We start from the raw sequence: 15051 nt of genomic DNA, 5'->3' as shown, positions 1-15051 counted from the left end.
AAAAGAAAGAAAGAAAAGAAAGAAAGAAAAGAAAGAAAGAAAAGAAAGAAAGAAAATAAAGAAAGAAAGGAAGAAAGAAAGGAAGGAAGGAAGAGAAAGGAGAGAAAGTAGAGAAAGAATAACAGACCTTACCCAAAGGACTGCCAGAAAGCAGGAGAAGTTATTAAGGAAAGGTTATTAAGAAGAAGGAGGTTATAGGCATAATTATAATTAAAAAAAGAAAGAAGGAAGATAAAGAGAAGAAGAAAGAGGGAGGAGAAGGGGCTTTTATATTCTAGAGATATAGTAGGTAGTGAATAAGCAAGATAGAGTAAGGTAAATAAGTAAGATAGAGGAAAGTAAATAAGTATAAAGAAAGATAGAAAGAAAGATAGAAAGAAAGATGGAAAGAAAGATAGAAAGAAAGATGGAAAGAAAGATAGAAAGAAAGATAGAAAGAAAGATAGAAAGAAAGATAGAAAGAAAGATAGAAAGAAAGATATAAATAATAATATAACTTAGAATAGAGAAGGAGGAGGGAAAGAAGAAAAATAAAAGAAAAAGAAAAGATAAAAAGAAGTATAAAACTAAAGTAGCTTTATAAGAGAGAGAGAGGATTATAAAGAAGGATAAATAAGAGAAGTTATAATAATTTAAAGATAAGAGTTAGTCAGGGACTGCAGCACCAGACGCAGTGGATAGAGAGCTGGGGGATCAGCTCACTGCCAGGTGGGAGGGGTGGAAGTCTGTGTGGTCCTGCCAGGGCTGTACCCTGCGGGGCAGCGCGTGCAGCTGCAGACAACAGTCCCAGGCCTCCTGTAGCTGGTGGGTTTCCTGCAGATGTCACTGCGCCAGGCGGCCGGGGACTGCCACCGCACACGCCGGGCAGATGATGGCATTGTAGTCGCGGAGGTAGTCATACAGGGGTGGCACGGTCATCCTGTGCTGGACGGGGGGAGATCTCAGATGGCAGTAAAGGGGTGGCCAATGCATCCAAGAGCGACAATGGGGGAGGACCGGAAAGAGAAGATCAGTGCATCGAGGGCCAGCGGGCCCAGCTCGCGGCTTTTAAGGGCGAGTCAGGGCCGCAGATGTTCCCCCCCTTCCCCCCCMCCTTTTTCCTGGTTCAGGGCGGCGCTTTCACCCCTTTTTTTCCTTGGCCCTGGCCGTGCCCTGTCTCGTCACGGGATCCCGCAGGATCGATCTATCTATATCATCATGTCATCCAGTCGATGGGCCCGTTGGCCCCACCGAGGGGACACCTAGAGTTGCATTTGGTGCGAGTTCAGGTGAGTTCAACCTTAGTTAGCACTGAACCGCTGTGGTTTCGGGTCCAAATTTTAGAACTTGAAGCTAAATCAAACCTGATGTGATTTGGTTGCGGTTTAACTGCAAAAACCCACTGCTAGGCCTACCTAGGTATAGCTAGGTCTATACTAACTAACCATGGTTAGATTCGGTTTAGTTTTAGGTTGGTTAAACTGCTAATTTTAACTATTTTAACCCTTACCATTCCCCCTAGGGGCCCCATCTGAGGCCCCTTACCAAGCATGCTTATATAAATTCATAATTTTTATATAAAATATATAGTAATTATAATCATTCTAATCTATATTAGAAATATTAATTCAATATCTATAGGGTTGAATGGGTGGTGGTTAAAAATTATTTAAAGTATATAGTAGCTGTCAGACCTTGGTGCCCTTATATATATATCTCTATACTACTTTCATACTAACCTATAACAGAAATGATTATTCCCTTATATCTCAGCAACCACTAGGTATTTTTAAATAATATTAATATCACTAGATAGCCCTATTAATATTATTTAAGAATATTTAGAATTTAATGATTTCTAGGTAAAACAGTGTGGGTTGGTTAAACCCAACTTAAAAAACCACAGAAACTGTAACCGATGGTTTTTACCTAACCCAGATCGGGTCTGAGGTCGCCTAACTGAACCCAAAGCGGTTCCCTAGGCTTACCCCCGAACCCGCACCGCTGCGAGTTCGGTGAGGGTTGGATTCGATTTTTGCGGGTCGGTTATGCAACTCTAGGGACACCTCGAGTGCGGCCAGGCCTGGCTTGGATCCTGCTGCGTCGACTGGTTAATTTACCATCGACTCCCAATCCCGGAGTGGTCCAGGGAACCTGGGACTTTGGTGCGATCCGAGTCCATATTTTTTTTACCTGTCAACTGATCACCGGCCGATGGGCCCGGGGCGCCGGCGGCGCTGCGTGGCTGCTGGCCGTCACGGAGATCCAGCGCGGTGACTGGTTCGGGTTGCAGCCGGCCGCAGCCGCCGGCGATGGTCAGGGTGGGACGTCGCCGGCGCCGACGGAGGGCGCCCAAGCCGTCTCGTAGATTAGGTTTAACTGAGAACTTTAACTTTTACATCTACGTAATAGTGGCAGGCTCGGCTGGTTCGGCCCGCCGTGGGTTGCATCTCAACTGGAAAAACCATTATTAATATTAGAGTGGCATACGCGACCCGCTAAAATCCAATCCAGCCCTCACTGAACTTGCAGTCGTGGGGTTTTGTCGCCTAGATGTGAGATTGGCCACTAAGGTCCGAGTCCAACTGGTAAGATCAATGTGAAGGGAGCAAGATAACCTGAACTAATGACTGAGTTGCAGAATACCCAGCAACTTGCAGAGGCATCTATAGATTACTCTTATTCTATATTAAGTAGATGATGCTTAGCTTTTCTCAGAGCTTTAAATCGACTAGTTGTCTGACATTCATCGCGGTACTACTGACTTGGTGGAAAAGTTATAGGCATAATGAGGATACTTCGTCTATTGATCTTCCAAAGTCCTAGTAGAGGCAATTTGGGGGTTATTATTATTATAATAGGAAAAAACTATCAAGTAAGGCTCCATAAGCTACTTTATGTACCGCAGTTTCACCTTCAGTCCTGCTTACTTCGACCGCCGGTGAGATGACTCGTGCGCAATAGCATTGGAAAATGAGGTTTATTATTCCATCCGACTCTAGCTCCCATATATATTCTCGTTCCTTGAAATGGAGTGACGCCTTCGCATTCGCGTGACAGTGAAGGAAAAACCTTATAAGAAAGGGGAAAACCAACACCAAGGCTTACTCTCTCATTCTGGCTAATACAAGTCGCTCTGAACTAGAGTTTCATCATTCCAAGTTTCAGTTTTCGGGTCGCTGAGCCAGATCCGCGCGTAACTGTCGTCGTACTTCTCCAGCTTGCAGTAGACCTCAATGAGTCCTTTATCAACTGACGCTGCAAGACCACTAGCATCCGCCACTACATAATTCTTTTTAGAAAGAGCTCCTGGAAAGTATCCCTTGGACTTGCTCCAGCAGAGCTCTTTCAGTTTACCATCCATTGCGACATAGTATACGCGAAGCTGTGCAGGTTAGTATATGACTGAATGATTTTTGGAATTCTTTGCTAGAACATACCTGGCTGTCATCACTGAGCATATATCCTATTGCACTGATAGGAGTTTTTTTCTTGGTATCAATGGTGAATCCACCTGAAATAGTGATTGACTGTTGTTTATAGTATCGGTCCTTGTCTCCTTTAATGAAAGATGCCAGCCTTCCACCAGATGTGGTATAGAAAAAGTGACTGGTACCAGATCCCTCAGGGCCGGTGTGGGCAGCGGCATTGTTCTGCATGCTAGTTAGAACAGACATGTAAGATATATAGCTTGAGAAGTACTTCGGTAACAGCTGCCATTCTTTTGTTGTGGGACTATGGATTCAAAAAAAGGAATATCAGGGCTGCAGGCAAGTGCAATGAAAAGGGGGCAGAACTAGGAGCTGGAGGATTTGTGATAGTGATAGCACACTGAGCATACGAACATATTTATACTCAACCTTGATAGCTCTTATACTGCGACTGACTTACACAGTTTGTCTTAGGTTACATCATAATAATTATTAGACAACTTCTGGTATTGTCAGGTGGATATCTAATAGTTCCGAAAACAGACAAAAACTTAGTCCACAGTTACTGCATGCAAATGCTACTTTAGAATCGATAAGACCAAGACAGTATCGTCGTCGCAATCATTCGTCATCATAGAAGAAGCTTCTGGGTTTTACCGAACCCAAGTTGGAGCGTGCCCCGAGAAATGGACTAACTTGGAAGAACCGCTATAGCAGGAAACGCAGCACGAACTGCCTCGGGCGAGCCTTCGAGCTCCGTCTGTCGAGGGTGGGCGGTGATGAACTTTAGCAACGCATTTTCTCTTCCGTCGTTGTACTACATCATAATGCCAGTTAGAGAGCGGAAGACGCTTTTTGCATTTAAAGAAAGAAAGACTATTCTAATAAAAACGTCCCCCTCGGGTTTGTAGGAGGCTGAGGATGCACCCAATATGAAAAAGAAGTATAGGTGCTCTGGCGTCACAGGCGCTATAGTTGGTCTAAGGAGCTATAGAAAGCAAATTAAATCTATTAGCTGTCATGTCTTTGGATTGATAGGGTGGGTTCCTTCCGTTTCCGGCCGCAACGGACCGTTCCATATTGTCATACCAACCCCGGAAACTCAAATATCATCGAGTCATAATAGTGAATATTAGAATACCTCTCCTCCCAGCCCGCGACCACTTGTGCGAGTGCCACGGTCTCCCATCAGAACCGCTCAGGGAGGAATCGGAATCTCGTCAGCTGGGGCAGTATATGACACAAGACGGTGGTATATGTTGCACCGTTGAGAATATTAGGGTTCAATCTCCATTAGCCATGGGTCTAGTGATGGAGGCCCTAAATGGCGGTGTCAGTACGATGGAAGGGCAATTATGACAGCAACTTTCCCTCAGGAATAATATCCCTGCACATAACTCGTCTGATAGCATCTCGTCCTAAGCGTACAGGAGCCCGGGGCGCCGCCTGCAGAAAGTCAAGAATCACAACAGTAGATCACTCTGTCTATAATCACTACTCAAGCTTGCTCTCGGTGAACTCAAATAGCGAAAGTAATGGCCGATGGCAGAGCGATGGTATGTGTATGTTTGTGGAACACTCCAACTACTTGACGAACGCAAGCGTTTTTAGTGAGTGCTTTTTAGTGAGTATGGAATTACTTGCTTAAGGTTTGGGCCTGTTGTGTTGCGTCATTATTCCCCAGTATAAAAAGCGTAATCATGAGATCTTATATGAATCAACTCTCCTAGGTCCAGAATGCGCTATGAATAAATAATCTAGCCACATGACGTTCAAATGTTGCATATTTGATATTGGATCCCAAGTACTATTCAGTTGAACTAGCTCCCTATGCATAGAGCATTAGCAAAGGCTAGTTTGGCAGGTCTACTAATTGCGTCATTAAGACACCACCAACTAAATGCGTTAAAACCTGGAATATGCTTGGAATGGGAGCGGTAGCAACTGCTGAGTGGAATAGTGAGATATTGAGCATATAATGTTCTGAGAATCAAATCGAATTGGACCCAAGTAGATCCTGCTAGGAGGTAGTAAAGCATGAAGCGTGGTGGTGACTATGACTAATGGTTATAGGTTTGGAGAGACTTCACAGCATAGATCTTAATCTAAGCATTATTTAATCCGGCCCCTAGGGTTGACCTGATACTATAGATGAAGAAAAAGGCAGACCTAGCACAGGAGTTCTTCTATAAAGGCCTTCTATAGCTATAGAAGAATAACCAGCGACTTACTAATATAGAATGGGACCTAATAATTTATATAGGAAGATACTAGGGATTTGATGGTCTCTTTACCATGAGTGAATCAGAAGTATAATATAATACAAGTCTACTATAGTAATTTTATATGTTATATATTAATTAGAATGTATAGGCTTAACCCTTAGTTCTTAATAATACCTGAGGTCTATATAATATTGATCTGCGTTCATAGAGCTGAAACCCAAAAGCTATTATTACTAATTTTCTATGCTACTGTGCTACATTATGTAGAGTGTGTTACCCCATTAATCTGCAGCCTTCGAGCATCCAGCATGACATCATAATAATTTCTTAAGAATAATTATGGTCATTTCTGTGACACTGTGATCTCATATCCTGCTGTTTTCAGACAGGATAATTATCTTTAGGGGCACACTACTTAAGCTGGTGGGTAAAGCATATGAGCTCCTATGATCCTCTTTATTTTGGCCTAGAGTTATGGATATTAACATACAGTTTTTCAACATGTTAATTAAGTTAAGGTGGAGTGACATTAAAGTTTCCTTTACTAGAGCAATATCCTAGTAACTAAGTCACACATCAGGCTAAGGTAAACTCATACATTACTGTTTACATGCAAGCTGCAGCAAGCATTAGACCTAATAAATAAAGAATGATGCTATATACCACATATTACTTAAAGGCTTGAAGCTAATAGCGCCTGACTAATATAAGCTAATTAAATCTAAATAAATTAAAATATACTCAGGGGACGAAAAGTGTGGAATGAGGCCTAGTCTGGGGCAACCTTAGACAGTAAGTAGTCTAATGATCTTGTGAATCATGCTTAGAGTTGCATTTGGTGCGAGTTCGGGCGAGTTGAACCTTAGTTGGCACCGAACCGCTGCGGTTTCGGGTCCAAATTTTAGAACTCAGAACTAAATCAAACCTGATCCAGGTTGGTTGCGGTTTCACCGCAAAAAACTGCAGCTAGGCCCAGCTAGGCATAGCTAGGCCTATACTAACTAACCATAGTTAGATTCAGTTTGATTTCGAGTTAGTTAAACCACAAATTTTAACTGTTTTAACCCTTACCATTTCCCCCAGGGCCCCCTTCAAGGACCCCTCTAAGACCCCCTAACAAGCATGCTTATATAAAATTATAATTTTTATATAAAATATATAGTAATTATGATCATTCTAATCTATATTAGAAATATTGATTCGATATCTATAGGGTTGAATAGGTGGTGGTTAAAAATTATTTAAAAGGTATAGTAGTCATCGGACCCCCGTCGGGATCCCTAGTATCCGTGACTAAGGCTCACCCACACCGTAATCGTCGATTCTTATCAAAACCACCTATTCTCATTTGTTTGAAGCTATTCCCACCTCCTAAATCTAGTAAATTTGATGAATCTATTATGGCTAAGGCCTGCGAGGTTGCTCAACGTAAGAAAAACCAAATTTCACCAAGATTGCGCGTGAATATGGCGTTCCAATTACAACCCTACGTGACCGCGTCAAAAATGGTCGTCAGCCTCGTAAAGCAAAGAAGCCGGTCAATAAAGCACTTCAGAGATTCCAGGAGGAGGCCTTGATATAGCGGATAGTCAGGATGCGTGATTGGAATATGCCGGTGGCGCCTAGGCTATTAGAAGAGTGTGCAAATCAGGCATTCGACGCGCTGGTGAACCTTACACCCGAGCCCGAAATACCAGGGGGGGCAATGTGCGTTCAAAGACTCGATGATTCACTGGATACTGCAATTTACATTACTTATCGCATTTCGCTGCGTTCTTCATCGATGCCGGAACCAAGAGATCCGTTGTTGAAAGTTTTAACTGATTATGATAATCAACTCAGACTTCATACTTTCAGAACGGCGTTCATGTTGGGGTCTTCGGCGGGCGCGGGTCCGGGGGCGTCAGGCCATCCCCGGCGACCGTCCAAACGGCGGGCCCGCCGAAGCAACAAGGTACAATAGACACGGGTGCGAGGTTGGACCCAGAGGGCCCTCACTTGGTAATGATCCTTCCGCAAGTTCACCTACGGAAGCCTTGTTACGACTCTTACTTCCTCTAAATGACCGGGTTTGACCAACTTTCCGGCTCTGGGGAGTCGTTGCCAATGTTAGCGGGGAAATATGGCTGTATTTTTTTCTTTTGTTTTGCAGTTTGCTTACTACAGTGCCTATCTCGGGGTTCAACCCTCCGGGGTGGCATCGTTGCCGAAGATAGAGGGCGTTTCTCCTCTTACCATGCTGCTCTTAGCTACTACTTATAATTGCTAGTTTGATTTGAATGATACTGATTCCTTTGAGGCTATCTTTCCCCTAGGTGAACTGATGTCTAGTTTGGCCATGACCTCGCTCATGACTCCTACCTGCGGTCTAGCTTGACCTAATCTTTGGAGTGCTGTGTTGTATTCCTCCTACATTTGTTGATGGCTGTTTGATGAGGTATGTGGGCGCCTGAAGTCTCAGCGCTCACTACTGGATAGTGAAGGGGTAGATGCCTGTAGATAGGGAACCCCCTTATGTGAGACCACACTTAACTAATACACTACCTCTCTCTCTTTTTCTGGTTCTCTCGCTCTTTTCGCCCTTCTCTGTGCTCTTGTCCTTGATCAGATAGTCTTCTTCAGGGTGTATATACTTAGAAAATATAACTCTCATTCTCTTGTCTCAGGTCTCTATAGAGCTCTCTTTTCATCTGCTGTTGCATTGGCCTCAGTGGTGACCCAGACAAGCTCTTGCAGATTCAAAATGCCATCCACTAAAAGCCGGTGAGTTATGACCATGCAGGTGGTGCATTAGTGTGGTAGCGCATCCTGATCCGCGTTCCGTTCCGCTAGCTTCATCTGTTAAAACCCAGTTCGAATTAGATGGCCGCGGAAATGAATATAGACCATATAAAAGGTTTTGGGAGCTAGGCGGAAACTTAGCTCTTCATGATAGTAGAGAGTCACATTGGTCGACACTGGACTAATTCCATATAGATTTGTTATGATATCGCAATATCTTATTAGTCGGTGATCTAGTCAATCCTTGAACGTTTTCAATACTATCATCCGCGAGTTATTTCGCATCCCAGAAACTGCTCCAAAGGGATTAGATGTTGCTGCGCCATAGATGGAAAACTTTGTTCTACTTACTGCACCAATTGCAGTCTTTTGAGTTTGTATCACACACAGGACATAATAAATCATTATTTGATGCTCCATCACTAGCAAGATCAGCCAGTCTTCAAGTGTAGCTGTCATCTTCGACGCACTAGATACGGTGACATTCACGACGAAGAGCTGATGCCATACTTCAGTGCGTGTAATCTCTCATCGTGCATCTTATATGTTGTAATGACCCTTCCTGGTATCCCAAACGAGCTTGATTGTGCGTTTAAATGGCCTTTCGCAGACGTGGAAAATATGGCTGTCCTCCGGCAGAACGTCCCGGCTTACCGGTCTTATAATCCGAAGTATAGCCCCATCAAGTAGGTGAGCTTCTGTAGCTCATTTGGACAGGCTACGGACATAAAGGAAGAGCTGACTGTTTTTGATGGTATCATATCCGATCTCGCAACGACAATGGCTAGGAAATCATACCCGGGGCAGTTGTTTGGACAAGCGGCCTAGTCGAGGCTGCATTACAACGGTTTCAACAACTCGTTAAATAACTTATCCATGACCAATCTTACTGTTTATCTATGTCTCTTGGACGCAAGGCCTCGCGCATGGCTCCCCACTGTCGTCACCCCTATTTGAATTTCCCAAATCTGACCCGGTCGACGGACCACTTGACTACCACTGAGGACCCTCGGCATGTATTGACCTGACCTACGTCCGACGTTGAGCGCTGCACAGCAACGGAGCGTTCAGATTATGCCATGGATTAAGTTTGTATATGACGCTTCATTCTTTGTCATTTCTGCCTCGATCTGATTAATAACTATCAATCTTTCTGTGAACTTTGATGAGGGTCTCTGCATTTGCATGAAGATAAAGGGAAAAAACCACCCAGGTGGAAAAAGACCTTTATCGAGACGATCTCAGTCGAAGTCCTCAACTAGACCTGATTCGGCGGTCAACAGCAATATCAATCTTTTTGGCCCTCTAAACCCAATTCAGAAAGCCGTCCAAGGAACGCGAAAAGGGCTAGTTCCAACTGAGAAAGCTGAATTTCAGTTGGGCCCACCAAGAATACTTCGTCAGGGACAGACTTATTCCGATGCTATAGAACGAAATCATTAGTGTGCCCCAGCACTTAACAACAGTAGCAAACCTACATTCCAGCCTTGTTCATATGCGATTTTCTTGCCAATTTCCGAATATTTTTTAAACCCATCTCTCCGGGTTTCGGCAGCAATACACTCATCGATTGATGTGGTGTACTAAGATAATTCGTTAATGAAGGCGGAAAAGAAGCACAACGTTAGAGGTCTCACATCTGCAATGTCAGCTGTCATCTGTTCCTCTTCATCTTTAGTTATCTCTCCTAATTCCTGCTCGGTAATTCACAATCAACATTTATATCACTATTCAAGGACCGTATGGGACTGTACATTTCTCAGCCTATCCACTAAAATATCAGCATAACCCTCCAGCTCCTGGCCATATTGTGTATGTTGTTCAGCCTGGGAAACGGTGGGGTTTCTATGGTCTGTGGGATTACCACCATCAGGGACGCCGACAGGAATGTTTGGAAGAACCTTCTTGAAAGATTCAGCAGCTTCCTGTACAATGTAGTCAGAATCCGATCCTTCAGCTGAAAAACGAAACCTCGTACTTGTACACATTTTTCCCATCTTTCCCCGGAGATTATTTTCGATATTTTCCCTTTCCACTCGGCATATTTCCACTGATTATCGACAAAGCGTCCAAGTATCACACTGGGTGACTCAAAGACTGTTGCCGCGAACCAGTAACAGTTGAAGGTCCAAGGACTATAATTCGGTACCGAATTGTGGCACACTACTAGTATGTCCGCAAGCTTTTCCACGCTGAACTTTCCCTTTCGAAAGGAGCGAGTTATTAAAGGTAGGGGCATATCCCCAACAATTGGGCCTGAACTGGTAGAGCTCATCATAGCTTTGAAAGGAAAGTAATTGGGCTCCAGGTCCTCGTAATCTTTATAACCTTTGGAGGCCGACCAGCGACGAATAATCACCTGATCCTTAGCTTTCCACTTACGTAGACGGAATGGAGCAGCCTGACGTTCCACAATCACACGAGCCCATTCATCTGTGGAATTGTCCTCCACAATCACATGTAGGTACTCATGGAGAACATAGGATCCTAAATTTTTGACATGGGTGAAGCGACGGACGAAAATGTTTCTGAACTCATCGCGGTTGCTCTTGATGGTCTGGGCCCATGTATTGATATCGATCACCTCCTCAGCAGCAGGGTTGAAAAACATGATCGCTAGTTTGCAAAGAGATGTGTTCGAGTCCTTCTTAGGTTAAATTTGAGGAAAATTTGGGATAGTTGAAGTAGCAGGCTATCTTCGAATGAGTTAATATGTAGATTTCGAGGCCTTCTGGGAAAGATCAAGATCTCGCACCGTAGTCTACGACGTTTTATGCCTGCGATCACTGTGCGATATTTGCGTCAGTTTCATGAATAACTTGCGTCACTTGCAAGAAATATAGCCAGTACCCTCAAGCATTACTCCATCATGACCGCATGAGTCCCGCATGCGGCATATGCATATTATAGACATTTGATCATGCAGTTCATGTCACATTTCATGTTACATACTGAGGGCCCCTAGTCTGCGGACCACCCTATGTATGTTTGGTTTCCTCTGCCATTGATTGGTTGCTGGGGTTCTTAGGTATTTGGTTTGGTTTTCCCTTACCACCTGCCCACATTCTGCCCTAAACCTTTGGACTGTTCCTAGGATCAACTTTATATAGATTAATTAAAACAATATAATTGCTTCTTTCCTCCTCTGTTACTGCATCGCAGTCACCTCACTATATATTATAGTTGGGTGTTGCAGCCTGCTATCATTATGATCTTATAGTAACCTATATTCTTCTTCATCCCTAGAGTTGTATTTGGTGCAAGTTCAGGCGAGTCTAAGCTATAGGGGAAAGCCATGGTTGGTGTCAACACCCACACCAGCAATATCTAATATCTGTTTTGCCTCTACCAATAGCAGGGCCTCTAACAAATCCCAAACCACTTCCTATTTATTTTTATCTATTTTGGTTGATTTTCTATTGCAGTTGGAAAATCCAGACATTATTAGCAGGGATAGGCTGATAATTCTTATATAATAATTATCAGCCTAGTACCACTAAATTATCAGCCTATTAATCCTAACCCCTATCTTACTTACCTACGTGCGAGCTCCGTCGCACCCCGCCGGGCCCTTTCCTATGGGATCCAGGACCCCCCAGTCCGGCGACTACATCGGCCTGCCATGCCCCCCTAGGCCATTGGATCCAGGCTATCCAGGTATCATTTAATTTCCCTAATTTAGGGCTATCTAATGGTGGTAAGCATGCACCCTGGATCTGGTAGGCTAGAGAGAAATATAAGGATATCTCTTAGGATTCGAAATTTTTATAGGTTTTAGGGGGTAACCTGAGATATCTAGTATAATATAGTTATTCTAGATATTTTTAGCAGATAGTGCTACTAATTATCTATCTACTAATATCTTATAGGGCTAGTAACTATTAGCCCTAGATTTTTAAAAATCCTTAGAGGTTAATAGGTTTTTAGCAGCTCTTGCTAGTAATAAATATTTTATTTAGCATCTACTTATTCTAGGTATTTTTAGTAGATAGAGCTAGTTCCTACTAGTCTAGTAATATCTAGTATCCCTAATAATATTAAGTCTAGAATTTTTAAAAATCCCTAGAAGTAAGTTATTTTCCGGCGGCTGCAGCTAGTAAATATGACTTTTTATATATTTAATATCTACTATTTCTAAATATTTTTAGTAGATAGATCTAGTTTCTACTAGTCTAGTGATATCTACTATGCTAAATAATATTAAGTCTAGAATTTTTAAAAATTCTTTTCCCTATAGTACCCGCCGGCGGCATCCGCCGGTGGTAGCGGCCGGCAACTACATTAGGTAACTTAGTACCCCCCCCTATCTTAGTCAAATCTTAATATTTTTAGATAGTTTCAAATGATTTATAATGCTAACTAGCTAGTCTATTAGATTCTAATATTAGATTCTAGATTAATGACTAGGAAGGTAGACAGAACTTAGAAGAATAATTAATTAGTATTTACTAGTAGTCTAGTACTAGATAACTAATTATAATTATTTTTAGTAAATAGTAGATACTTTTAAGTATAGAATGATAATAGTCTGATTAGGTAAGCATGATTCCTGATTTTTTAAAAATTCTAAAAAGATACTTTAAAATTTATTACCTGCTAACTAATTATAATTATTTTTAGTAAATAGTAGATACTTTTAAGTATAGAATGATAATAGTCTGATTAGGTAAGCATGATTCCTGATTTTTTAAAAATTCTAAAAAGATACTTTAAAATTTATTACCTGCTAACTAATTATAATTATTTTTAGTAGATAGGCCTAGTTCTTACTAGTTTAGTAATATATAGCATGCCTAGTAATAGTAAGTCTAGAATTTTTAAAAATTCTTAGAAGTGAATGTTTTGTGAATTTTGGATAGTAGAGATATATATTAGAGAGGGCTTAGACTAGGGGCCTAGCTAGCTAGATAGTAATTAGACTTAGTAACTTTCATTAATCTAGTAGGGATAGTAGATATATATATATTTAGTCTACTAGGTAGAGGTAAGGTTTCAGAGAAATATATATATTTAGAAAGTAAGAGAGAGATAAAAGAAATCTAGAGAGTAGGCCTAGCTATCTAGCCTTAGTAGTTTAATAATTAGTATATAATCTATAGATATATATAATAGTTACACTAGAAGAGAGATAAAGTAGAATAAGAATATATATAATAAGTATATTAAAGAGTAGTAAGTTATATAATATTAGAATATATATATATAGAGAAGGAAAGGAATATACCTTAGAAGTATTATAAAATAAGAATAAATAGATAATACTATAATAGGATATAGATGGTAGGTAGATAAGAAGAAGAATATAAAGAGTAAATAAGTAATATAAATAGAATAGTAAAGTATATTATTTAAGAATATAATATATTAAGAAAAAGAAGAGAGTATAGACTAATCTTTAATCCTATTAATATATATAATTAGAATATAGATAATTAAGATAGAGAGAGGATATAATAAATAAATATAATTAAGATAAATAAGAAAGATATTAAAGGACTAAGATAAGAATATTTTATTAAGTAAGAATATAAAAGTTAAAGAAATATTATAATTAGTAAGGAGTAGAAAAGGATAATATAGTTAATATAAGATATTAAAATAATTATATTAAAGATTAGAAATATAGATAGTAGATATATAAGTTTAAGAGAATAGATAAAAGAATAATTCTAATCTCTATAGAGTAGAAAGTATAAGTAAAGATATAGTTAATATAATTAATATTATAGTAATTAAGTTAGCAGTATAAGGATTTAGATAATTAGTATTAAGTATTAGATTAGTAATTTAAAGATAGTAAAGAGAGTAGTAAAGAGAGAGAGAATAAATATAATCTCTATAGAATAGAAGAGTATAAAGTATAACCACTATTAGGTATTAGATCTAGGGGTTTAAATAATCTAGTAGAGAGATCTATCTAATAGTAATAGATAGTAGTAGGCTATTACCTAGAATCTAGTAAGTAAATATTTCATTCTCTCTCTATCCAGTTATCTTACTACTAACTAGGCTTATAAATTCTATTAGTGCCTAGGTGCCTTAGAAACTATATATCTATAGATAGGGGGAGGGGTAGTAGAAGAGAAACCCCCTAACCTAACACTATAATGTCTCATCAGGGGGGGGGGTGATCATACAAATCCTAGGGTTGGCAGGGGGGGGGGTGACCAGGGTAAGTCATCACCCCCCCTTATCTTTATCAATTCTTCATATTTTTTGATGATTTAAAATGATTTATGATTCTAACTAGCTAGTCTATTAGATTCTAATATTAGATTCTAGATTAATCACTAGGAAGGTGGTTGAACTAGGGGGGTAGGGGTAAGGTCGAAATTTTTTGTTGGGGTCTGCCAAGACCGCTATCTGCGGGAAGCCTATACCCTTTTAGGCCACCATCTAGTATGGATCAGTGCCTAAGGCATCTAGTAGGCTAGTATAGCCTGAGAATTTAGGCAGAAACTAGAAGAAAAATTAATTCTTAATATTCACTAGGGGTCTAGTACTAGATAACTAATTAAAATTATTTTTAGTAAATACTAGATACTTTTAGCTATAGAATAATAATAGTCTGATTAGATAAGCATAATTCCTGATTTTTTAAAAATTCTAAAAAGGTAGCTTAAAATTTATTACCT

At 40.6% G+C, this 15051-nt stretch overlaps 2 protein-coding genes across 2 annotated transcripts; both read right to left on the bottom strand.

The window, feature by feature from the left end:
- Positions 1–3100: 3100 nt before the first annotated feature.
- Asppvi_010120 (uncharacterized protein) lies at positions 3101–3638 on the bottom strand (the record flags this gene model as incomplete). Its single annotated transcript, XM_043305966.1, has 2 exons — positions 3101–3364; positions 3420–3638. The coding sequence occupies 2 exons, from the start codon at positions 3636–3638 to the stop codon at positions 3101–3103; spliced, it is 483 nt and encodes a 160-aa protein (XP_043161901.1).
- Positions 3639–10143: 6505 nt separating this feature from the next.
- Asppvi_010119 (uncharacterized protein) lies at positions 10144–11027 on the bottom strand (the record flags this gene model as incomplete). The annotated part of the gene is made up of 2 exons (XM_043305965.1): positions 10144–10341; positions 10395–11027. 2 exons carry the CDS (start codon positions 11025–11027, stop codon positions 10144–10146), a joined length of 831 nt encoding a protein of 276 aa, XP_043161900.1.
- Positions 11028–15051: the final 4024 nt, after the last annotated feature.

Source organism: Aspergillus pseudoviridinutans (genome assembly GCF_018340605.1).
Source record: "Aspergillus pseudoviridinutans IFM 55266 DNA, scaffold_8, whole genome shotgun sequence".
NCBI classification, from domain to species: Eukaryota; Fungi; Ascomycota; class Eurotiomycetes; order Eurotiales; family Aspergillaceae; genus Aspergillus; species Aspergillus pseudoviridinutans.
Note: the sequence above shows the minus strand (reverse complement) of the source record. Positions and strands in the feature narration are given on the sequence as shown.